Source organism: Acanthopagrus latus, chromosome 2, assembly GCF_904848185.1.
Source record: "Acanthopagrus latus isolate v.2019 chromosome 2, fAcaLat1.1, whole genome shotgun sequence".
Taxonomy (NCBI): domain Eukaryota; kingdom Metazoa; phylum Chordata; class Actinopteri; order Spariformes; family Sparidae; genus Acanthopagrus; species Acanthopagrus latus.
Window position 1 is genome coordinate 7,897,522 of NC_051040.1, and position 27,010 is coordinate 7,924,531.

Below are 27,010 nucleotides of genomic sequence, written 5' to 3' on the forward strand. Positions count from 1 at the left end.
AGTTGGATATAACCACGAGAGCGGAGCGAGGATTCCTGTGATTTATGCAGTGCCTTTCACTTGAACCCTACACTCTAAGAAAGCAATTTGCCCCCTAAATCTATGGCAGAGGTTCTTCTTTGCTGAAGGGTAATCAATTTAAACGATTTTTTTTGGAGTTTTCATGCCTTTCTAATTCTTATAACATGCTAGGTTGCATAGAGCACAAGTAAAGGGGTCGGTGGATTTTGTCAGGGAGGTGGCGCGAGGTTAAGACATTTCATTTCCACCGAGGACGAGGGTGGTTTTAGCATTTCAAATATGTTGCTAAGCCTGGAGAACAGCATATTGAACCAGCACATCAATGCTGTTCCCTTTCATTAACTAAGCTTTCATCAGGGAGAGGGACAGAGTGAAAAAAGGTAATAAACGGAGCAGATATATTGATGTGGGTATTGGCAGGTGTGTCTAATCTCGCTCTTCAGACCAATCCAGAGATCGGTGTCTTGTGGAGAAAATCAAGAAATAATTGCAAAGGGTAGCCAAGTGAAGATGGAGTATCTGTGTTCGCTGGTGGGGGTTGGCAGAGGAATGGAACGGCCCTGTCTCCTCATATCTCTACTGCGCCGACTGCTGGGAGTGACATTAATATGACTGACCTCACCACAGAAACTCTCTCCCCCTCTATCCTCTTCGACACAATCGCCCCCAATTCCCAAGCCGTTCTGCATCAGCGGTGAGCCACCACCAAGACCAACATACTCACTGTCCTCCCATCCAGTCCTCATCACCCAGGCACTAAGCCTCCTCCTTCTTCCCTCCGGTCTCCTCTCACCCGACTCCCTACATTCCCATTAGTTTGGTGTTAAATGGCCCCTGTGTTCCTCTGATTCCCAGGGGGGTTTGGGGGGTGATCCCAGCCCCCCACTTCCTCTGAATGGTTTCTTTCTGAATGTTCACACTGTGTGACCGGCTGCTTTATATTCCAACTGTGTTAATAAGATGTCCACTGCAGGGAGCCACAGGAGACACATGACATATTCCATAGGTTCAAAAATAGTACAGTGCTGTCCTCAAACATGAAGGAAGGCAGGCCTCCGGAGAAATGCCACTTGTATAGGGCAAATGAAATCGATTGCTGCTGAGCTCCCCTGAGCCCAACTCTACAGCTGTTATGGATTTCTGTGTTTGGTTTTATTAGAAATCAATCAGCTAATTGAGAGAGAATAGTTGAAAGTGATGACCGTGTAGTACTAAAGCTGAAGGCTATTATTGCAATGTGGCCCGGGCTAAATTGCATTGGAATCAAGCTGCACAATAACCCAAAGTGGAAATGAATTTAGGACAGCTGCCCAAGGGCCTGTAGATGAAACATCAGAGAAAAGGGTTCTGTCTTACCGTGGACGGTGAGCGTGGCCGACGCCTCCGCCTTGCCCACCATGTTCTCGGCCACGCAGGTGTAGGAGCCGACATCAGCTGAGGTCAGACGACGGATCTTCAGGGTGTGGTCCTCACGAATCTCATATCTGGTGTAAAAACAGGTGTTCGTGTATCAGATGTTGCCAGACACAGACTCACTCAGCGCAACATGCGTCAGCTGACGGCACAGACAAAGGCGAACAGAGGATGGAACAAAGGCAGGGTGAGGGTGAGGGAGGGACGTATTGTGTCATGAAAGTGGACCAGTGGGTGAGTCATACCTTCCTTTGGGCAGGTCGCCGTCATCCTTCCTCCAGCGCACGGTGGGAACTGGGTCGCCACGGGCCTCGCACCTGAACTCTACGGCTTGGTCCACCAACACCACCTGGCTGCCTGGCCGACGGACGAAGCTGGGGCGCTCTGCGGGGAAAAAATCAGCACGCAAATTAAAAAGCACAGGGGTCACAACAGTCGTGCTGGACTAACACTTTTGATTAACGGGTCACTCCACCAATTTTACACATTAAAGTGTGTTTACAGGTCTTGGGGGAGTACTAAAAAAAAAGCAGTATAAAGTCATTGGTGTCTCCAGAGGAAGCTGCATGTAATCTGATGAATTGCCTCCAGTGATGTCACTCATTGGCTAAGTTGCATTGTGGGTAATGTAGGCAACAGATTTTGAAAGCAGTCCACTGCACTCCTGTAACACTGTTGGACTCATTATGGGCAATTTATAAACAAATGGTACAGCAGAATCAGAGATACTGCCTTTTTTTTTTTATTCCACACATTCTTCTTCCTTTTCAAAACCTGTACCTATATTACCCACAATGCAACTTAGCCACTTACAACACTGGAGGCAGTTTATCAGATCAAATGCAGCTTCCTCCGGAGCCGCAAAGGTTTTATACTATTTTTGTTCCCACATATGTGGTAGAACTCCCCAAGAACTGTGAACACACTTTTATGTGTGGAACTGGGGGAGTTACCCTTTGAGTTAAAGTCATTAAATCTGTTGCTGCTCTCAATAAATCCTGGTTTTGTTCTATACAGTCAGGCTTTAGAGCCAAGTTGAACATTAAATTAAAAATTGAATGGAGACCAGTGGAAAAAAGCTTCAAGATAAAAGCCTTATTTAAATCATGCCATTTTAGGTGCTGTCTGCTGTCCTCGAATGAAAATAGTGAAATAATGCGAAATGATCTAATTGAGTTTGTCCCCGACAGGGATAGCCAATTTATGGTTAACTTCACATAAAATGAGACAAAAATACAGTTTAGACCAGACAGTACGCATTAGTCACAAGGACAGGAAACAGTTGTGGTTCTGTAGGTGGTTTTAATTACGCACGAAAAGACAGTAGATTAATTGAAGACAGGCTGCTAAACAAGACCCGACACAGAGAGTCTGACCCCTCCTGTCGTCTTGTTAACCCCATCACCCTGAAGTCCAGTTCTGATTCTCTACGGTCACCAAATCAAAACAGCACAAGGTCAGCACAGCTCTTATGTTCTCTCAGGCTTTCGGGCGTTCTGAACACATTACATCAGACTTGGTCCCAAAAACTAACCAGGCTGGTTTATGATTAACCAGAGTTTCTGTGTTGCAATACTCACTCAGATGGACAAACACAAAAGCTCCAGGCTGGCCCTCGTTGAAGCCGTGACACTATTATTTAAGTACAATTATTCATCTTTACGAAATCCGCTTTGTTGTTGTTCAGTCTGACCGATTATAAGAGGTCTTGGAGGAGAATGGGGGGAAGGAAGTAAAAAAAAAATGTGGCGATAAAATCAAAAGTCTGGACATGTTCTCTGCGCGGGACACAGGAGAGTATCGGGGTCAGAGGTCGCTCATGGTGAAATAGGGTGCAGCTGGTCAGAGGAGAGAAGCTGCTGGGGCCAGCGTGGGATTCGTAGTTAAGTGTGAGATTGGAGGTCATCTCACACTCTATCTGATAAAGGTCAGTGACACCATTTAGTTCCCTGGGAGATAGACAATCAAAGCTTAACATCTGGATTATGTTTCTCGCTGCGGACAAACAGCAAGAAAAAACACACGTGTGGATGTGTGTGTGTGTGTGCACAGAGAGGAAAGTTGTCAACAGATTTAAAACAAACAAAGAAAAAAGGATAAATTACCAAGCACTGTAAGTTCAGCTATTTCACTTTCGCGTTCTCCAACCATGTTTGTGCCGACGCACACGTACTTCCCAGCATCGGTCTTCCGGGCATTTGTGATCATCAGCTTCCCTCCTCGTATCTAAAGGGAACAGAAGAGGAGGAGAGGAGGTGAGAGGAAGAACGGCAACATTAGAGTCTGAGAGACACTTGGGGCCTGTGGTTGACACACAGAACACAGAGAACGGCATAGCTCAATCATTACAAAACATTTCCTGATTGCATTTAAGGACGCCTGTGAGCATTTAGTTACCAAGAAGCCATTACAACACCGTGATGAAATGTACTCACAAACTCATAATGGCTTAGTGCTTAAGTGTTTTTATTGGGATTCTGCTCTGCAACTCTCTCTCTCTCTCTCTCTCTCTCCCTCTCTTGCAGCTTTTTGCAGGTCCTACCCGGCCTCCAATTGAAATCACTATCGGCCGGCCCCTTCCTCCTCAGGGTAAGCTGAGCCAAAGAACACTTTCCCAATCCAACACAACCGCAGGCCCCTGAGGGAACACCTGAGGCACTGCACAACTGCAAGCACTTCTGAGCTTCAGGACAGTTTTGTCTATTATTGTCGGGGAATGTTTGAAAAGAAAAGGTTTCTTGGATTTTTTTTTTTTTTTCCCATGTGTGCCTACAACTGCAAGTGACAGCAAGTGAATGTACATTCAAGCGCGCATACACACCCAACTCTGCAGAGTGAATGTGTGTTTGTCCAGGTGAATGTCATGTCTGTTATTTCCCAGGGCTTTGATTACAGGCCAGAGGAGGTGCTTTGTTCTCAGGCAGTCAGAGAGGCAGCCCCGGCCCCGGCACAGGCCCCTCAGCCCCTCTCTCAGCTCACAGCCATGCCAGTCAGCGCGCAGGCAGACAATAGCACGGTGCGCCAGTGATCTCTGTGCCTCGATAGGGCTTAAGGTTTTAAATGCACACATCAGCCTGGACCACCACCTGCAAGCGTGTAATCGATACCCTCATTAGAGGAGCACTGACGGAGAACTTGACACGCAACATTGCAAAAAAAATCTGCTTTCCCTGTGACTACCACTTTAATCCCAAAGCCTCCTATATGTGTGTTCGCTTGTAAGACCTGTCTGTACAGTTTCATCACTTGCACTCAACAGACAGACTTAAGACGGTGTGTGTATTGACTTTACTTTCATTAAGTAGCCAGATTCTTGAGCTTTCCAACCAGACAAATTCTTCTGGATCTGAGGCATTCCTCAGCCCTTCACCCCTGTTTAATATTCATGGTAAAGCAGGAGGCACTGGGACTTGAAGAGGCTGCGGAAGGCTGGCTTATTTAGGGCACCCTGTGGTGTTGGAGGGGTTTGAAGTATCATTATGTTACTGTTTGTTTGAGGAAAGGCTTAACAGCTAAAACACTGTGACACTCACAAAGGCCCAAGGTCAGGGCAGACCATGCAGCAGAGAAAGAGGGGGGTGTACTGTTGGGTCCACAGGGGCTTTGACATGAGGATCCACTTAAGGCCCTGTCCACTCTATCCATATTCTTACCTCTGTGGCGGTTTCCCATTCTCCACAGGCATATTTGGAGTGCCAGAGCAGCAGGGACTCTGAGAGCCAGCTAAAGTAAATGAATGCAGCAAGCGGCCCACTTTTTCTCTGCATGCATATCCTCTCCACACAACACAGCGGAGCTGAAAGCCCCAACAATCTGACCATTATCCCTGCATTACAGGGAGATGGCTCTATCCTGTCGCCTTTTGTCTCATGTCATTTGGCAATGCTGATAATGAAAAAGCCCCTATTCAGTGTGCACTCTGTTGGTATTCGCGCAGCAGCTCATTTTCCAGACATAATAATTAGCCACAACTATTGCACAAAAGGAGGAGGACAATGTGCTGCATTTTGACCATTTATGATGCTCCTGACAGACTCTTGCTCTGAGCAGACAATGGTCTGGGCATTTCTCCTGCTTCTGTTTATTTATCCTTTACTCATTGTTCCTGAAAGACCTGTTTGACTGAGCTCAGAGGAATGCCGCCAGCTGCTCTTAGCAGCACAGCAGCATTACAGGGTAATAGACCCACCTCAGTTTTTATGGCTCAGTGGGAAACTTTTCACAACCGCCCCACATGAAGCCATGAATATATGTGAGATGGCACACAGCATGCCATTGGTGTTTACACACAGCTGACTAAAATAGATAGAAAAACAGAAGGGTTCCCTCTGATGTGTCTCTGAAGTCCGCTCCCTGCTCTTTATGCTGCGGCAACCAAAGCCGAGCCGACCCATCCCAGTAAAGTGCAGTGTGGAGAGAAAATCCCCACTGCAGGTGGTTTGGGACCTCGCTCAGATCACCAGTGATCACCAAGGAGACTGCACGTTCCAGCATGTTGCATGGTGGGAGGAATGGACTGAACCAAACACAACAATGCAAGGGGGCCCTTTGACGAGCTCAGCTGTTCATCACATTATAAAGATCCCACCCTCTGCTTCTCTCTCTAAAGGCCATTTCAGATTCACTATATCATAAACAAACACTGGACGTCGCCACATGATTGTCCCATTTCTGTTACATCTTGATCTGCTAACATGGGTGTCTCCAGGAGAGCGTCAAGACTGCAGTCTGTCACCACAGTTGATTACTCATATTTAGTGCTACTTCAAAAGTGGTCTTTTGGGAAAGCTCAGTCTGTGAGGTTTTTTTGCTTGACAGGAAGTTTACAGTGAGCAACACCAGCTGGTCCACACAACACTGTTAAATCTACCAGAGCCTGATTTCAGCTCCAGAGGAGGCCCAACACTGCTGCAGGCTACAAGGACACAACTCTGAGTCATTTAGCCTGTGTTACAGCAGCACTGCTCTCAGCGTTTACTCAAAGGATTTCACCCATCGGTGCACAAAATTATATGTACAGCAGCATGAATAAGTCCTCAGTTCCACTTGCATGTGGTAGGATGGGCATCATAAACGACAAATATAGTGTGCGTGTGCTGTATTAAGTGGGGCTAAAATCTAATTATGGCCAAGGCCATGACAGCGAGAGCTGCGCATCATACAGAGTTGGAGCAGGCCTGCTTTGAATCTCGCCTAGTTAACAGTATGAGGTAGTTTGCCATTAGGCGATGAGCAAAACTGAAAATATAAGTGACAAAATAGTTGAAGGCATGCTATTTTTTTATTTCATAACAGAGCAAGATCAAACGCGCAACATCAACCGGCTCGAATGTCAGTTTTGGGAGAACAGGATGTTGAACTTTGCCTTAATAACCTTCTGTAGAGCAACAGTGGGCATTAGAGAGGTAGTAATCCACGATACATGCATGACTCCAATGTGTAGGAAATACACAACAGACCTTAAAATGAACGGCTACAAAAGTTCACTATGTGGCATCGAGGCTTTGTGCTTATCAGTAACTCCTGAATTAACCCTAGTACGGATATGATTTGATTCCCTTTAAACGTGATTATCCGCTTGTTCCTTTCAATTACGCTGCTCAGCCACCAGACACGGACGCTTCCATCTTCTGCCTGTGCGGCTTGGAGAAAGACAGAGAGAAAGAATACTTGCACTGTTTATGAGTTTAAATCGCGATCAGGGCTCAATGTGCCCAACCTCAACAGGCCCTCACCGAGCAGGACTGTGATTAGTCATGTACAGTCCTTCACTGGAAGCTGCCAGCAGCAATAAATCAGTATTTTAGCTTGAGCGAGTGAAGAAAATATATTAGGGACATCGAGCCCAGGCTGGATTCAACGCTGCGCTACGGGCGCACAGAGTGGAACATCTTTATTAGTATGTTGTATTTATTATCTGGGGAAGATTTGATTTTCCATGACTGTGCTGTGAAGTTAGCCCTCGTCAGCACTCAACAACTGCACAATACGCAGGGCCTTGAAAACCAACCGTTCAGATTGGGAAAATGGGATCCAGACCCACAGCTCCTTCTTCCCTGCTACCTGCTTGTTTTAGCCGAACGCTGAGTCAGAGTCTTTTATTTCCCTAAAGCACAAATCCAATCAGACACAACTAAAAACCTCTTCCTGCTCAAGGAAAATGACTACGGTCACAAAGTCGGGTCTGGTTGAAACAGTTGGAGGGAAGATTACACAAGGCAGGCCTTTAGTAAGCAAGCATGTCGAGCTGATTTACGCTGCAACGTCGGCTGTGCAGTTGTTTTAATTAAAGCTGAATAATTGGGGGATTGGTTGCAAATCAAACATAGGGAGTTGTTTGGATTCTGCAGGCGCTCCTGCTGCCGCTGCTGCGCACAACTTTTCTCCTCTTTGATTCAGCTCATTTCTCCTCTCCTGATCTACGTTCCTCCTCTTTGATTTCATCAGCAGGTCATCCCTAATCAATGCACTGCTGCTGGCTGATGGAGCAAGACTGATTCTATCTACCTCAGTCATTAAAGGTTGCAGCCACCAAAATGGGCTGCTTCGGGGTTTGGTAATTGCTGTACGTGAATAATGAGCCAAACAAATCAATCTTTCAACAAACACCGAATTGCTGGTAATGACTTGACCTGCATTGCTGGGTCGTTCGATCTCATACGTTTAAACACATCAACCTTATATACCAGGCAGGCTTCAGGCGTTTAGATGAGCCAACGTGTCAGGAATGACAATGTGACAAGTCACAGGGTTTCCAGATATATCTAAGAGAAAGAAGATGAAGAGTCTTACAGTGATCCTCTCATCTCGGTCGTCAATGTTGACTCCGTCTTTCTTCCATGATATGGTGGGTTCGGGATGTCCTCGCGGAGGCTGACACTCCAGGACGGCCGGCTCTCCTGCTGCCACGATCACATCTGCGGGGTTTTGTCTGAAGTCATCGCGGAGAACTGCAAGAAAACAGGGGGAGAAACACAGCACATGAGTGATTGCAATACTTAAAAAAATTATTACTAAAGAAGAAAAAAAAAAAAAACAGAAAAACTAGAAGCTGCTACATTTTCAAAGCCTAAGGCAGATGTTAAGACGGCAGTGAAGGTGCTCCGGAACACATAATTCATCCTGCACAGTTGCCAAAATGTAAGACAAACATCCTTATTGATTTACTGAATCCAGCCTGCCCTGAAAACTGTCTCTACAGCATGTCCTCACACCGACTCAAGTTCAATAAGGTAGAGTACATGGTGAAGGCTACTTTGTATAGAGGGCTTTTACATATACAGTTGCATTGTTTCTCTCATATAACCTCACTCAATAAGCTTTACAGCAGCAAGGATGTTCACATATCTGAGCCCATCATCATCTGTAGCAATGACCTTCCTCTTTGTTGACTGAACTACACAGACTCACATGCACACCCACACACACACAGTATATACCCTGATCATCACCACTCCATCATCGCTTCTTCATCTCTCCCTGACACTCCGTATTTACATCCCCTGCGCTCACACACCTGAGCTATCTTAACACAGATGAAATCTGCATTAGATCCAATCCACTCGAGCGGCCTTGCTAAGGACTTTGGTAGGATACGATTCTTATTTGCATTGATTTTCCCTGCTAGAGGAGCTGTAAAAAAAAGATGACACAGCCATGGATTTCCATTATTCCGACATGAGAGGCCCGCGGCTTCTCATTCCTAATAATTTGATACTGAAGAGAAGCGAGGGTTTAAAGAGATGAGCTGAGCAGTCCTGATTTTCATTTGGGGCTGAATGCAAAATTACAAAACCCAGCAACACCTAAACTCATTAGCTGTTGCCTGCCTGCCTTATCAGAATATCACATCAATATCATTACAATCCGGTAGTTCCAACACAGCGGATCAATGCATATCTATTTTGTGAAGAGGCAGGAGAACCACACATGTCTGAACTCCATATCTCCGGTGTTAAAGATAAACTGGGGGTTTATTGAGAGGGGAGAAAGTAATGAAAAAGCAACAAGCTCCCTCCTGCGCTCACTGTGCCAGTAATCATTTTCCCAGCTTCTCTGGATATACATATAAAAACATAAGAAAATAGCGCTTGTAAATTTCAGGCTGAAATTCGGGCCACACACTAAGTTTGCAAGGTCAGCGCAGTGTGTGCATGTGCATTGTTATCCCCTGGTGAATGCCTGCTTGTGTCTGTGTTTTGGGGGAAAAAAAAAGAATTGTGCTTTTTGCCGTCTATTGTCTCACGCTCCTCAGCTTGCTCTAAAGTCACCTCAGTCACAGATCAAAGTCAGGCTCGCTCCAGGACCCCTCACCTACTGACAGCCAACAAATTCCAGACTAAACCCCTTTAAGCACTTAATTGGTCATTGCCGAGCCCAGATACCGCTCTCTGCTTTCTTTCTTGCGAATCCGGTCCCAACTGTAGGAAGCTGGTTTTGGAGTCAGAGATGGGTGGTAACAGCTTCCCCAGTCTTCTGCCGCACAATCACACCCACACTTACCGACGTATGGCTGAAACATTACCCAGCCTTGATCCTTAAGCACAGGAACAGTGTTTATCGGGAACAAAGCAAAGAGGATTCATCAGATATTCTGTGACTCACAGCCCCGGTGCCGCCCATGAGGAGGAGGCACAGATACATGCACAGTGTGCTCTGCCACAGATGAATAATGATTAAGTGCGTGACCCCTTAAATTTTCTACGCTCGCTGCGATCCAAGCCAAACTCGGAGGTGCAGCTGCATGGAGAGTGAGCTCATTTGGTGCGGTTAAAAGCAGATACAGCCATCCAGGAATGCAAATGTAAACACTAAACATCCGATCCATTAGCACACCGGCTCCATCTGAAGAAACACTGTCTGCATTTGTATCAGCAAGGTCAGCACACTCTGAAGAGCCTCATTGTAAAAGCCGGCCTTGAGTGTGAAGGTGAGGGGAAACAGTGAAGATGCTCAAAAGAGATTTTTTTTTTGTTTTTTAATATCCAAACATCTCTCCTCGCTGTTTTTGTTAAGCGAGTATAAAAGTGTATACATTCTGTGTACGCTGGAGATCATGGCTGCTGATCCAATGTATGTGCACGCAAGAATTAAATGCAAAGAGCGTGTGAGAGAATTCATGGACTTGCTGCAGAGGCTGTAATAAATGCTTGGTTGAGTAACTTTAAGTGCACGTCGTCTCCTCTCGGTGGGTCTCTTCCTCCCCTGCTGGCCTCCCTGTAACTCTTTCAGCTAACATGCAGATGTATTTGTCCCTCCGGAAAATAAAAAAGGTATGTGTGTGGTGGGGAAAAGAGGGGGAAAAAAAAAGGGATGCAGGATTGACTAGTTGGAGGCCCCGAGGGAGAGCTGGCATCATCCAGTGTTTACACCAACAGCGCGGTGACCTCCACCCCTCCTTAACAGCATTCACTCCCCCACCTCACTGCCCTCTCTCCTCCTCCAAACCAACACCTCTTTGTTATAAACACAGCTGAGTGCAGCGCAGCGGACAGCCTCGAACATCTGCGCAGTGGAAAACAAAATCCTCTGGGATGGAGGGAGAACGAGCATAAACGAGACGAGAGGCGGCCAGACAGTCTGTCAGGCAGACAGACGGACGGATGGACCAAGATCTGGATGGGGTACAAAGCCCAAACTCTTCCGCCAGAGGCCCTGTCAGATCCGGAGCTGTGGTGGACTGGGTTGCCTCTGTCCCCCTCCCCAACCCCCGGTTCGAATAAGACATCCATCCTCTCCCTTCCTGTATTCATACTGCATACGGCCACGCTTGCCTTGCTGTTCCCCCTCTAGGACCCAGCATTGGGTGAAAAAAATGGGATTCAGAGGCTCTCACGCTGTGCGCTGCCCTGAAAGTGTGTGTGTGTGTGTGTGTGTGTGTGTGTGTGTGTGCGGTGTGGTCTGTGTCCGTGTTTGGGATAATGAGCCTACTCTACCATTATGTCTCTCCAGTGAGCCTGCAGCTGTCCCCTAGCAGATAATATTTCCTGCGCTATTAACAGGGAGGCCGGGACTCGATGTGTGCGTGTGTGTGTTTGTACGTACAGGGAGTGATTTTCATTTTGTGGCTTAATGTGTGGAAATGGGCCAAAGTCACAGGTCCCAGCATGAAGACGTCTCTTTGTCCGTCCTGGATTTGCTCAGATACGCTGATGATGGGATGAAACAGAGTGAATATCCGGACCTGGACAGATATCAATACGCGTTGTCGAGGTAAAGGGATCTACTCTGCGCTGCATTTCCTCTTTCGCAGGAGGTTATGAAGAAAAAACACGTCCTATCTCATCTGGCTGACATGCCTCGCTGCAAGTCAAACAGCTGACTATGCATAAAACTACCATTTTTTTAAAAAAAAAAATCAAAGCAGAGGTTTAGCTAGTAGTGGCAAAGCATCTGCTGGGCCAAACCCAGTCTATCCACACTCCACAGTACTGTGTGATAAATCGCTCCCCAGGTCCACGGTAGCAAATTGGAGCTACACTGAGGCTAACGCAATTAGCCGCCATCATTTCTTACATCCAAACCATCCTTCAAAGGTCAGCTGAGATGGCTGCTCACAGCTCTGAAGACTCCCAGGTTCATCACCCCCACAAACTACCCCCCGTCCACCCACACACACCCGCACACAGGCTCGCATGCACACACACACACACACACACAGGAAATTGAAAACAGATGTTTAAATGTCAAATTAAAATGAGATTCCCGTGCTGCCCCTCCAACATTAATGAAAATGGAGACTTAATGCCACACACAAGTCTGGGTGGGAAGATCAGATGAGCTTTGTTCTGAGGAAATTAAACCAAGTACAACAAGCCTCCCCGCAAATCTTTGGAAGGATACAAAAACAGACCGACCAGGGAATTAAAGATTTATCAGAAGGCACCAGGAGTCAATCCTGCAGAGACACAGAGCACAGCATGGGTCTCCCCTTTGGCTTTGGATTTTTTCCTTGAAACGGACTGGACATGGCTGAACCCCAGAGTGAATGTTAACAGCAGGAAAAAGCTACTAAAGGGAGAAAGAGGAACAGTAGAAGCAAGGGAAAAGGAAGAATCTGCATTAGATAACGGAATAATATGCCTTTCTCTCCCCCGTGGTCCTCCTGGAGGTAGTTTGCTTCTTTTAAACTCATCACATTTGCTTCATAAACTGCCCCAATGTCAGAATATCAGGGGTATAACATAATCAAACATTACCTGAGGACACAGAGAATGGATGAATGGACAGTACAACAAACACTGAGAACATATCAAATGGCTAAGCAGCTCCAGATGTTCATGGTTATGTGTGAGCGCTGCCGAAGAATCGCTCTTTCTCTCCCATTTACTGTCGAGGCTTCTCCATCAGGGGCATCATTATTCTCCATATCCACCATTTGATTTAATTTATTTTCAGCACTGACAGCTGTGCCATTGTTCGACTATCAAATCCTGATAGCGGTAAAGATAAACAGATCATTGGATTTATCCCCCCGACAACTGCCATTTAAATGTTCAAACTGTTCTTTAAACAAAAGCTGCTGGTCACAGCCGGTACCAGGCACCAGTACCAGTTGTGTTTTTCTTCGGATACCATAAAAACAAGTGGCCGATCTTCATCCTCACTTTATGATTACTGAAAATAAATGCTGATTTCAATTTAGAATCATATTTGGATGCAAGTCGATGTCTGAATGACGACAAAACACAAGGTCACAGCAGGGTCTCTGTGATTTTTCCACATGTAAAGCAGTCTGTTACATATTCACAGTTGCTGCCGCCAGGAAATTAAAATCTTCCCCATTTTGGTCAAATGACAAATGTACGTGTATTAACCTCGGGCTTACGCTGGCTGAGCTCTCTGCCAGTCCATTCCTGCTTACTGTACGACATAATTCCTCTGCCCCCTTCATGAGTGTTGTTTATGCCGCGAGCGAAACTCACTCTGCCTTATTCACAGTGCGGCTCCAGCATGTTGTGTGCTAAAACCTCCCCTGTCGACGCTCTTCACCCTGCCTCCAGCTCCAACCTGTGGGACGCACACCTCTCGTTCTCTCCCTCCACGTATCTCCCACTTTGTCTCGAAATTTCTCTCTCCCCTTTCAGCATTTGACCCCCTTATCTTACCCTCTCTCTCTCTCTCTCTCTCTCTCTCTCTGTCTCTCTCTCTCTCGGCTCACACACACACACACACACACTGAGCAGCTTACATCAAAGACGGGCTCGTAGCGGTGCTGTGTTAACCCATGCCACCCTCTTGCAAAAGGCTTCTGCAGGTGGGTAATCTGCCAGCGGCGTGCGTACAGGGTGTGTGAGTGTGTGTTTGCGCTGCATGAATCTGTAGTTTTGCTGGTGGGTGTGAAGATATAACAGGACTCCTACTGTACTCTGGAGAATCGCTGCCTCCCTCCACCTCCCTCCTCCCACTCCTTCCCTTGTTCCCTCTTGACCCCACCACCAGGGAGATGAGATTGGACACGGCAGACTCCCCTCTCTTTCTCAATCTGGCTCTCGTTCCTCTGTTCTGAGCTCATGCCCTCTTGCCTGCCCCGCAGACACTATCCTCTCCTCACAGCACGCAATCTGCACCGAGCGTGGCCATAACACCGTCCAGGATGGATGATTACGGATATAAACTTCACGCAAACACAAATACAGAGATAAAACTGACAGGAAGGGAAGTTGTAAATAAAAGTGGACTTGAAGCGAATGAAGCCAGCGTACGCCCGCCGCTCCTAAGTGTTTTTGTTCTTTTAGAATTCAATTTATGGATTTCACATTTATTTCCAAATGTCGTGTTGATAAATCATGTCCAAAACAAAAGCACCTCTCTCGACAGCCGTGACATTCAATACGAGGTCACATCTGCGGAGTCACATTGGTTAAAAATGCCTGACAGCCTAAGTGCCGGGTTGACCGCGAGACACCTTGTGGACACCCGTAAATATGTCAACAAGAGCAGACAGGCTATAACCCGACTGGCCTTTAGGGTTTGCACCTGCACACGATGCCATGAGGTCATCCTCCAAACTCAGATGTGATGCCCAGTCGCTGAGCAGAGACAGGATGGCCCGATTACCTCTTATAAACATCCAGAGCCGGAACAATAAACCCTGTGAGTCAGTCCATTAGTAAATAAACAAAACGCAGGCCTGCCAGTGCCTGTCAACATGTTCTCTCAACTGGCCTGACTTGCTACGGTCTGGAAATTAGACAAAAGGTAAAAACGGAATGTTTGTAAGTCATTTAAAGTGATCTTGACAACTGCTGATTGAGGTATGGCTTTAAAATAATACAGTGATTTCTTGGCACTGACACAATATCGATCTCAATATTTTTGAAATCTCCTGAAGAGCACTTCATGAATTCAAACCAGACTCCAGAGGAAAAGTTGGCAAAGGAAGTTTCTACAAAGCCACAAATGTTATGTTGCGACTTCATGTTTGTTTGGGTTCAATTTTCTTTTTTGTCATCGTCACAGTGCTGTGTTTATGCTCTGGTTAGGTTTAGGCACAAAAACCACTTAGCTGGGGTTAGGAAAACATCATAAATACCTGTTCTATTCATGACAAAGTCAACCAGAAATGTCCCAAGGTTTTATTACAAACATCAGGTTTGTCAGCTGCAGACTTTTTTGACACAACACAAACAGGTCTTGAAATTGTCCTGAGGTCTCCTTAAAAATATCCAGTGGTGTCAAACTTACAAATGCTGAAATGCAAACTTGAACAGTAGTCAGTTGCTTGGGAGTCATCTCTAAAACTGTCACCATCCTCTGAACCTCACGACATGAATCAGTGGTTTGCAGAAATGTTACCTGCTAACATTTTAGCAACACAAATGCTAGGTCAGGAGGACACAATGCTTCTGACCAAAAACCACAATACCGATATCGCCTCAATATTATAGGTATGACTATTAGTACTGTCACATATTAACACAATGAGACGTTTGAAAAATAATCATCAGTAACTCAGAGGGCAAGTATTGGAACAAGTAGGTTCAGAAAATGACCCAATTCTACTGGACTGGAAAGAAAAAAAAGACACTTTTCACAATATAATCCAACATCTACGATGATGTCAGTCTCATTTCACAACAACAATATATTTCCCAGCTTGATGTGCTACTGACTGTAGAGTTACACAGACACACATGTAAACCAGACCATGTAGGGATATGAACCAGGCTGGCCCTGCCAGTGTGAGGATTATAGCAGGGGTAAGGCGAGGGCTGTAAAGGCATTTACACTGTGCCGTGCCAGATGATTACAGTCTATACCTGGCACTGGCAGTGGGGGCAGATGGCTTTGCGGACCATTCAGTGGCACAGCAGAGGGCACGTCTGCGCTCGCCGTGGCCGCCGAGCGCAGACGGTTCAGCCTCAGCGCTGCTTCATCTACTACGCAACACATGTGCATCAGTATCCAGTGGCAATTATGTCTGTACATAAAGAAAACACAAACATGTGCGCACACACACACACACACACACACACACACACACACACACACACACACACACACACAGGCGCAAACACAGGCCTACACCACATAAAGGAAGCCTTACCCCACAGCCGCGCAGACAGAGAGGCCATTGAGTGCCTGTGTTTGTTTAAATGGTCATAAGTCTTCTCGTCAGGCTCGGAGAGAGAGATGGCGTTTGGCGAACACGGCGAAAGGCGCGGAGGGCAGCGGGGAGGCAGGTTTATGTGAGTGACTGAGTGAGTGAGTGACTTGGCACCTCGTAGTTCAATAAACAGTGCCTGTTTGATTGGAGTGCCGGGTGAGCAGGAGTTGGACTAAAATAAAGAGTGTTTCGAGTGCCGGGGTTTGCACAGGCAGGAATGTTGGGGTGGAAACAAAAAAAAAAAAAGAAACACGGCTCAAGAACAACTCTCTCTCCAGAAATGTTATAAAAAGGAAAAATACAAATCCTATAAAACCCTGATAGGAACACCCGCCACAATACGAGCTGTGTAATAAACATCTGTACGGGATTATCACATTTAAATTTAATGATTCAAAAACAAAGAGAAGCCATTTGTGGATTTGTCTGCTTCTGACAGATCAGCTTGTACATATGAAAGTGATTTTGAGGCTGTTTTGATTCTGAAGGAGAGTTTTACCTGTTGTGGAAACACAGCATCGAGTGGAACACTTACTAAATGCACTGAGACCTGTATTGTTTTCTTGTGACGGGGAGGCCAAGCTGAATAAAATATTCTGTTTACACAGCATAGAGCTGATGCCAGGCTTTACAGTGCAGTAAAATAATAATGAGGGAGATAAAGGTGGGAGAAGCAGGTAAATCCACACATTTTACAAGTTGAGAATTACCTTCATTTAAAAAAGCTGGCTTAATGGCGTGGCTACAGCAGCCTGCACTGAGCTGCCGGTACTTAAAGAAGCACGTCTGCGACATGTCCTCACTTATAGGTGGAGCTCCGCTGCTTACTCCCTGAGGACCGAGAGCAGAGACAAGAAACCCAGTAACTTAGCTCTCATCACTCACTGTGTAGTCATGAGCCTGGAGCTCTCTGCACAGAGACACAAAAGAGCAGATGTAACACTATAGTTCACACACAGATGTACACCTGTACAGTATGCTCTCTCATTCTCTGGCTCTTTCTCCCTCTCACACACAACACAGAGTGAGGTAATGGGGCTCTCACCTGCCCTCAGCGAACTGTGTCATGGGAATAAAGTGTGTCCTGCATACACGTACTTAGTAAGTGTACAAAACAAAATGTGGATGTGGACAAAAATCTTTAAGGCAGGAGAAGAGCAATGTCACCAATGTTATTTGCAGCTAGTGTAGTTGATGATTCATCCTCAGATTCTAAGGAACATGTATTTACAGAAACGGTAGCCACAACATGAGTGTAGTCGTTCTCTTTGCACGCTAGCGTCTGTTATTCTGAGCATTTTCCTAATAACTGTATCGCTATAAACGACCTTACTGTTGATGTTTCCATTGAACTACTGAAAAATAAGTTCCTATGAAAACTGCTGACAGGGTGTTCTGTGGATTATCCACAGTAATGCGGACATCGATTCTGGAGAGGGATGTTGCTGTTGAGTTTTCTGAAGTGTTCTTTTAACTGCCGCGAGCACCATAAAACAAAATCTTCCTTCCTTTGTGTTGAGGAAGAGAGGCAGACATCTCAGAGATGGATATCTGAAAACCTGGCAAAGTTAAACCAGCTATCTGCGTGGCCAGATGAGGTAAGTGAGAAAATATGTTTCTGTGTCATTTTAGTGAATCGACCCTTTATGACCCTCTCTCTCTGCCTCACTCTTCCTCTCCTGCTTTTCTCTCCTCTCTCTGCCTGTGTTCAGCGTTAGTAGGCTGTGCTAGCCTGCCTGAGTCTTCACAGTGTAATGGGATTTTGCACAACACAGAATTGGTGAGTGTATGCAGATCGCACATTTGTCACCATAGAATGCTCATTACAGTAAATCCCTTTACCTCCAGAAAAGCAGGCGCAAACACGGCAAGAGCCGTGGAATATCTTTATCCAATTGTGCCTAAATCTGGCTACGTGTTTTACACAGCTCAAATCACATTGTGTCAGCTATGTTTGCTGACAATATCTCACTGTGAGCTGCCCTCCCGTCTGTGTGGCCCCGCCAGCTAACCCTCTCCCAGCATCTGCAGAGATGAGGGCCTTATTAAAACAATCTTCCCAATTAACATTCCTGGCCCCCGGAGCCCCGGCAGCCCTCCCCCTGGACCTCCTCCACAGCTCCTCCAGATCTGACCCCTCCTCGGCTCCACAATGACAAAGAAGCTGTGTATGACCCGGACCAGCCACGGGACCCTCAGTACGACTGGACTGAGAAGGGGGACGTGAGGCAACTTGTTTTTGTACCCGAGGAACTGAAATCTGTGTGGTTGTCTTGTTTCTACGGCGTGTGTTTGTTTGTGTGTGAGAGAAAGCAAGAATGAGGGAGAGAGAGAGGTGATACAGGAGTGGATATATGAATTAGCGCCAGTCGCCATACACACACCTAATTTGATATGACGTGCAATGATACAGGCTCATTTACACAGCGTGGATACCTCATGATCCCGGGCAGGAAGGAGTACTGTAAGAGGAGCCTGTCAGCCAGCTAACTCGCACCATCAGAGAAATTACATCCATAAACACGGCCGGCCTTCCTGCAGAGTGCCATTTGACCTGCTGCTTACCCTCATCTGAGCATTTCGGAACATCTGCTGCAGATCTTTTCACCTCTCTGTTAGCCTGAGATCTCGCGACCAGATTACAAGACGCTCCCCAGTCTCTCTCTTACCTTCCCAAAACAAAGATATATTATCGACAAACAGAGACTGATACAGTGTTATTCTATAGCTGTGCTGTGCAAACAGGACCAGTGGAGAGGGAATTAGATCCTGGTGTGGAGCTGGAGATGAGACCATTATACGATGACAGCGGGTCTGGGTTTGCTTAATGTCAGAGATAATGGAAATCACAAACATGATACAGCTCCCGGTCTCCTCGGCTCACTTGGACCTTCCAGTGGTTCAAGTTCCTATGAAATGACGAGTGCAGCGCTGTTTTCTTCTGCATATTTATGTATTTTCTGGAAGAACAGGCAGCTAGGGGGGGACTTGTTGTGGATAATGATTAGTAGCCAATAGCTCTGGCTACGCATTACACCCCTACCATGCAGCTCTGGGACCTACTGGGATGGAACAAATGCATCCTCGTAGGCCAGTTTAACGACAGAGACGACAGCTAAATGCTAACTACCTAGCAACAAAGATGGACTTGTATCTGTCCATCAGGAAACATAAGTCACCTTTGTATTTCAACTGGCCTCTATCATTCTCAGAGGCAGCGTGGGGCCACAGTCTGGTTGTGATTTTTGGGAGGCTGCTCACTAGTAGTATTTAGCAGTCACTTTAGCAACAAGTAAAGCGATGTGTCCAGAATTGAGGCAGATCTACCAGATGACATCAGAGAATATGATGCAGTTTCACCCAGATTAGCTTTATATAAGACATAAAGTAAATTTTGTACAAGCGTATATGGATGTGTTTTTGTGCTGTAATCTATGAGGCTAAGTCCCAAGAACCACTACTCCTACTACTACTTTATATACTTTATATACATCGATGGCACCTGCATAAAAATAAAGAAATTGCTTATTGGACAAAATGTTAATGTATGTCCTTGAGTGCAGGATGAGTCGTTATTCAGGGGAAAAACAAAACTACCTACGAAACAACTTTTTTCCACTGTTTGGCCTGATGCTCGTATAGCAAGTCATGTGACTTCACAGGAACTTTAATGTTCAGCACCCTCCACTGCTACTGCACAGTTTCGGCTGAGTTTAGTATGCCTGAGTGGGCGCTCATGTGCAGGAAGGTGTGTTTGCTTGTGTTTCAGTTCTCCCTACTGATTACACTGCCAGTCTGTTTGGGCTACGCCTTATTAATGCATGCTTAATGAGATCCAGTGGACATGCGGTGTGCGGATGTTTCTCTCTGTAGCATATGTCAAACAAACTAACTCAAAGCAGACGAGTTAGAACTCTCACTTTCATCTGTAATTGGTGTAATGGAAATCTTAGCCTAATACACTTAGTTTCCAATGAAAGTCTAATTTGACAGAGGTTTAGGAAACAGTAGGAGTGAGCGATTGTTGTGGAGAACAGCGCGTCTCGGTTCGGGACGGGACCATAAAGTAGGATTACATCAGCGGCTGTTGCGGAGGTGACTGGGGAAGAGTAATATGATAGCGGCTGCGTGGAGGGAAACAGGCAGGCACAGAGGAAAATGGGGAAGGAAAAAACACAAGGGGGATCCAATGTAATGTTACAGCAGATCCCTCAGCCTTTCGTCATGGCCACTTTCATTTCCACCATGCTGATCCCTCTCCAATCACTTTACCAGGCACAGGGGAGACGTGGGGAGAGAGGGAAGGGAGTAAGAGAGGAACAAGGGTTGTAGAGGTTAAGTAAAAGTGTGGAAGTGACGGAGTCCTCCAGAGATATAGGGCACAGGAATGTTAAAGAGGGTGAGACAAAGCAAATAAGGGCACTGGGATCCAAACATGTGCAGCAGCTCCAGAGGGGCACATCTTTCTCTGATCAGATGCCGTCCCCAGTGCAATGGCTTCCACATGGACTCTAAACTTTCCCAGATGGACCCCGGGAAGATGAAAAGATGTCCATATCCCTATCTAGGAGGGGATCTGTTACAGTGGGAAGAGATACTGCGAGGAACGGAGCGAGGGAATGCCGTCACAGATACCGTGCCAGAAAGAAATAAGAGAGTCGAAATTTCATCTTTAGCACTTGCCCACCACGTGAGTGTGAACGCCTACGTGATCACTGCCAAACACTTTGGTGCTATAGCTTTTCACTGCATTTGTCAAGTTGTCCAACATGCAATATCAAGTATGACTGATGCCAAGGAGGAACTATTGCAAGTGTGCCAGAAATTACCCTGATCCCTGTGAAATTGACACTGTGTAAGGTTTCAGGACTGATGTTAAGCCCCGGATTTTCCATCTTTACATTTTCATTAGACAAGGAACAGACAAAGAAAAGTGCATACTCTTTTATTTTTTTTCCTACTCTTGTTTTATGGTATACTTTGCTACTGTTAACATGGCTGAAACATCCCGGTGAGCTGATTTATGATCCCTCTCCCCAGGGTACAAAGTCGGGCCCAGCAGCAGGGGAAATTTAAGGCTACTGCACCAACTCCACTCAGAGAGGACTCTAAAATATCTGCTAGATTTATAGAAGTGGGAGAGGAATCTTTTCCTCCTCCTCGGATTTGCGTTCATCTTGCTACTAATTCAAGTTTGGCAGCCAGAGACCAGCCCGACGGAACAGAGGGGAGTGTCAAGGTGCAATCTGTCTAAAAATATTTGTGTTAGTTTCTTAAAATGTATTTGAGCTTCAGATTCCACTTGGCCTGTCCATTTGAAAGTCTGGCTCCTCCATCTTTTCATCCTTGGCAACGCTTTCATGAAGGCTAATTTATCACAAAACGCACAAGGGAACTCCCCCCTTTATGTTTTTTTTTTTTTTTTATCTGATTCTCAAGTCTAGAAATTTCTCTCCAAAGATAAACAACTCATACAGCTGTCCATTAAAATCTCATCTGTTAAAATCATGTTTACACTAATACACTAATGTTATGATGGCTGTATAACTCAAAATGACTTAAGATTGAATAATTGCGAAGAGATGAGGGGAACACTGCTGGCTCTACTGGGTGACATTAAAAGAGAATATTAAATACTGGTCTCATATCTTTTCGATCCCATCCCCAGCTGCCCTCCCTGTAATATAGTTGGGTGATGGGTCTTCAAAACATCGGCTTCTGAAAAATTAATATATGAACACCTAATCACATTCAAAAGGCTTCCTCTGGCAGTTAATCCTCTTGGGAAGAAGTCAAGCTTTGGCAAGGATGGTATGAAACCTATCAAATGCACGATATAATAAACTCACTGCAGATCAGATGTTGGCATGTTTCAATTTTATTTTAATAAAAGCGACCTATCCTCCTGATTCCACGTTTCATTTTCTCCCTTTCAGTTATGTATTGCGCAATGTGTTGCTGCTCTAAGTAGGAATGATAGAGGTTTGATATTCTCTTTTTAAATTGCATGCAAAGATCTATGAACAAGCTTTTAACCTCGAACCTTACGGCTTATCTCCTCCCCTCGCCTCCTTCTCTGCACTGTCTCGCTGAGCAGGTGTCTACAGGGACAACCACCGGATGCAGCAACCTCTAGTTCACCCCTTCATAAAAAAAAAGAGAAAAAAAGAAAATCCTACTCAACACGGATGCCATTCCCAACATCCAAAGGCATGTGGTCAGCCCAAAGCCCCCGTGCATCGTAGACAGATTACTGTGAAAGGAAAAGAGGAGCCCATCTGGAGCAGGAGGGACGAGGAGCGAGTGGGAGAGGAAATTTAAGAAATGGAGGAGAAAGAACTGGTCGGATGAATGAGGATAAGGGAATGCAGGGCAGAAAGAAGGAGAAGTATGGGGGGGGGGCAGATGTTTGAGTTTTTCTGCCGAAGGGGGATGCAGGGATGCATTAGAGATCTGAACCGCTAGAACGCCAACTTGGGTGTGCTGTATAAATCAGGCTGCAAAAAAGGCAAGACAAGGTAAAATAGGAGCTCGTGTGAAGGAAAATTTAAATCTCATTAGTCTAAATTATTTATGAGGAAAACACTCAGTCAGAAGAGAAATATAATCCAACATGAAGACACATTTAATGTTATGCGGAACTTGGCTGAGATAGTGATATGCGTTAGCCTCTAGGTTCCACACACGGGCTTGAAGGAGTGACGGAGTTCAGTGTGTGTTTGAGGTCAGTGTCCGTGTGTACACACACAGCAATGTGTTAAGAGCTGCCGGGTTGTGTGGTCAGTGGTACATCTCATTAGCACCCTGCTGACCTGACCGGTTCACCGCACCCGCAGAGCAGCAGCGCCGTGGCGTATAGCAGGCAAGCGTGAAAGCAAACATGAAACACTCCTCTGTGCCAGCAAATAAACTGTCCCCTGGCAGGAATATAGAGGGAAAGAGTATGAGATCAACAAGCACTGGAAGAAGCCCTCGCAACCATCATCCTCTCCCTCTGTATCTCGTCAACAAACTGAACATCATCAGCTCAGCGAGGTCAGGACTGAGCGAACAGATAAACTCTCCCTCCTTTTTTCCTGGCTCTTCCCAGAGATAAGACATGCCTATCGTGCCTCACATGGGGAGACAATGTGCCGCAAAACTCTGCCACTGGCTCCCCTCTGAGCAGATCATCAAATAAATCCATGTTTAGTTTCTGCCAAGCCCAAATATGCCTACAAAGCTGTGATAAGAGTGCGTGCAGCTAAAAAGCTACATTGTGCTCAACAAAGGGGAAAGAGCGAATCCGGGCCAGGATGTGATGGGGCTTGTTGCCCTCTGGAGCAGCAGATGAGGGTGTTCAGTTTGTTGTGGGGAAGAGCAAAATAAAACAGATATGTTCACTTCATGTGGGTGAAACCTGCCTGAGAGCACAGGCCATATGGGTGATATCAATATAATGTGTTCTCTACTCTTTCAATTGAGCACAGTGTTATAATTTGTTAGGTTGCAGAGTAAGTCCTCACTGCTAAGAGTAGGGATGGAAATTGCATGCATGCAATAGTTATGCTGTCCAATCAAAGTTTAATGCAAGGATGAGAAAACACAATACCAGCTCAGAGAAGTTCTTTCTTTCCAATCGTCAGCAGGGGGGCACTCCACTGGTTATATGAAATAAGTCCAATTCTATGTAAGCTTATGAGAAAATGACTCTACTTCTCACTTCAGTAATACCAGCTTCCTAATGAGTTTATGGTCTCAATCTCTAGCCTCAAGTCTCCTTCAATACGGCATGATGTTCATTTGGTAAATCGTGGTCCAATGTAGAGTAAAACTTATGATAAGGCAGGGTATGCTTTATGGCGTGGCCACATCATGACTGATAAATTACTACCATGGTCCATCGTTGGGGCCCAGATCCAGTTAATTGTCCAAATATGGTCAACTCTGGCTCCAACCAAACAAGACGGTGACGGCCATAATGCAAAAGATGAGGTGCGCTGAAAAACTGGAAACTGTGATTAGTTGGGGTCCAGTTGGCTGTTTTGTCTCTCAGCCAAGTCAGTGCATGAATTTATGACTGTTTGATTGTCTAATCCGACCATCTGACCATCTCAAAAAGCAAAAATTGTGCGTACTTTGATCCTGGCATAACACAGATCGCCAGACTGCCTGTGAGAGGCTTCATTCTGCCTGATTTGCATCTTTGTTTTATTTTGGATTAAACTGGCACACCAGGGTCACATTATGTTAGATGGAAAACTCTGCACATATTCTAAGTTCCCCTGCAACCAATTGGATCTGCCCACAAAGTTTAGCACTGATTACAAACACCACCCGCCTGCAGTACTGGAGTCCACATGCCTTCTATTGTCTGAGTCCCCACCATGCTGTCTGTCTCTGGGAGAGATAGCATCTCAGCAAGCCCTCTCTGTGGAGCTCTGTAGCTTTCTGAGACCTCCAGAGCCCGTGGGAGGCGGCACACCTGCACGACAGACAATAGCAATGGCTCCTAAAGATTCTGCTTGTTCTTTGAAGTGGCGATGGATGTGAGCTCAATACCTCAGGCGCTGTGGTTGGAGCACGCAGCCTTTGTGATGAGAGACGGCTTTGAGATGAGACGACCAAAGCTTTTAAGGACGTTCAAGTGTCTGGTTGACCAGCCGGTCCACATCAGAGAACGTGTTCTGAGGAGACTCACGCAAAGTGAAAAAATTACAAGGACGTCTTAAGGGGGTACAAGCTCCGGTGCTCGTCCAGTGATCTGCCACATTTTCATAGCACAGTTAATTGGCTTTGGGTCAAGTCTCGAAACAGAGACAGGGAAAATATACAAGTGAGGGGGAGACGAGTCATGGAGGAAGACCCGAGAGCTACAGTGTGTTTGGGTTTGGGAGGGAAAACTCCACACAGACACCAGAGTATCACAGCCACGTCTCGTATCTCTTCCTTCAGTCTGAGCTGTTAGCCCTCCTAAGCATAAACTAGCTGTGAAATATGCCATCATAAACAGCAGTGGGTTTTTCGATTATGAGGAATCTATGAATTATTCAGAGGCAAGTGATGGCAATAAAACTCTCCGTATCCTGCTGCTTCCTGGCTTGCCTCGTAGTTCCGTCTTGTCTTTTCTCACTCACTGCTGCTTGATTTAGCTTTTTTCTTCCATGTATCTCATTTTTTGTCTCATCCCCCCCGCGCCCCCCTTCCAATTGCCTCCCTGCAGCATGTGTAGCGCTAGTGTTGAGGGGAAAAGAAGGAGTCTGGAAAACAAGGGAGTGTTACACCGTGACTGACTGGTGCTAAAGTGGACACCTCACCTCTTGACAGGGCTACAACAAAGTCAAGTGAGTGACTAGTAAACAGAGACATCGCCGGAATGCCAGACGACTGACTCCAGTGTCAACTCCGTCATCATGTGGCTAGAGAGCCCGCCAGTGTTGTCCTGACAATCCCACTGTCTGACCCTCTATCTGTCACCATCTATTTCACTATACCCCCTCAACTACACAGCATCAACACGCGGCCTTGGAATAAGACCTCTTTTACTGTACATCACAGTGGTTTACTTTGCTTGCCTAAGCGTGATACTGCAGGGGCCACTGGGGGAATGGACCAGTCACAGAAGTGCATCTTCCCCTCAGTGGTGACAGACAAGGCCGTACAGCTCGTCTCTGCATAGTGATGACTAATGATCTCTCTGGGGTTCTTTGCCTGGCTGCATCTCACACATTCATACATTTGACTGTATGTCCTGCTTTCTAGCCATATGAGTTTGCATAAAGAAACAAAAGCAGGCAGTTCCGGTTAATGATTCAACTACGCGGCAAACTGCTGATGTGGGTATCTACAGTTATGACGCCCGGGATCAAGGGTCCCTTTTACAAGCCTTTTCACACCAAGCACGGATTTACATTTGACCTAATCCTTGTTTCCAGCTGATGTCCCGATCAAAATGGGAGAAAATCTAAGTCAATTTAATCACACAGCATTCAATACTGTGTGACAAACACGACAATGATTACCTCAACAACCAAGTCAAAGACAATAAACTGTATGGCTTGATGTCTCCTTGCAGCTAGGATACAATGATGATGGTAATTTAGTTTATAGTCACTTGATTAAGTTATACACAAGTCATGCAGAGGGGCTTTTTTGGGGCCTGGGGCAACTCTTTGGGGTTCTTTCAATATCTAAATGATAAATTCATGTTTCTGTAAACAGGGTGGATTGGGACAGGGACCAAAACGGACTTGGTACCGCATTAAAACCTGCACCAATATAGTTGCAATGCGGAAAATTGCAGTGGGATTTTAACCTTTCGCATATACGTTTTGGCATTACAGCCACGTAATCTGTTCCCAGTGGTTGGTGCTTGCTATCGTCTGGTCGTTTGTTTACAGTGTAAGCAAAGAAGCTGAGAAGAAAAGGTCAGCTCCAAATGTTTGCCAGATCTATATCCAAGTATGGATTTGCACTTCACTCTCAATCCATATTTTACATTCCTGAATACTGTTGAATCTGTAGGATGGGGTAATGTTTTGCTTTAAAACTTCTTCTTGGGAGGTAAACTGCGCAAACTTGAGTTTTTTGGCAGACGCATGCAAAGAGCAAATTCATTTGAAGCCAGTGTGCATTCTGACAAAGCCTCCGCACCAGCTTGAACCCTGGACTGAAATGAATGAATATTTACTTGGCCCACTTCCAGTTACACACTTTGGGTTGTAATTTAGACCGCCAAGGTAATGTGCACTATACGTGTTTGTCAAACATGTCTGTTTCACCATCTACTCCCTCATACGGTGTACATGATTACTGGGCCACATGTTATTTATCACTGTTTTTAACTCGCGCGGCATACATGAGGATGTGATTTCATGCAAGTCATTTGACCCGAGCTGTCCTCTTCTTTTGCTACACTGTGTTTTCTCTGATTCACAAAAACATGATCACGGTGCACCAGTCCAGTGCATACGGGCACGGTGCCAGCCA

General features: G+C 45.8%; 1 protein-coding gene across 7 annotated transcripts in view; it reads right to left on the reverse strand.

Moving 5' to 3' along the window:
- Nucleotides 1-27,010, reverse strand: part of robo1 (roundabout, axon guidance receptor, homolog 1 (Drosophila)) — a 235,024-nt gene that overhangs the window by 36,522 nt on the left and 171,492 nt on the right. For all 7 annotated transcript variants that reach the window (XM_037075190.1, XM_037075183.1, XM_037075211.1 and 4 more), the window contains 4 exons: nt 8,227-8,384; nt 3,540-3,660; nt 1,680-1,818; nt 1,378-1,505 (listed from right to left, as the gene is read on the reverse strand). In XM_037075190.1, the coding sequence (XP_036931085.1) occupies nt 1,378-1,505; nt 1,680-1,818; nt 3,540-3,660; nt 8,227-8,384 (546 nt within the window). The remainder of the gene's footprint in view (nt 1-1,377; nt 1,506-1,679; nt 1,819-3,539; nt 3,661-8,226; nt 8,385-27,010) is intronic.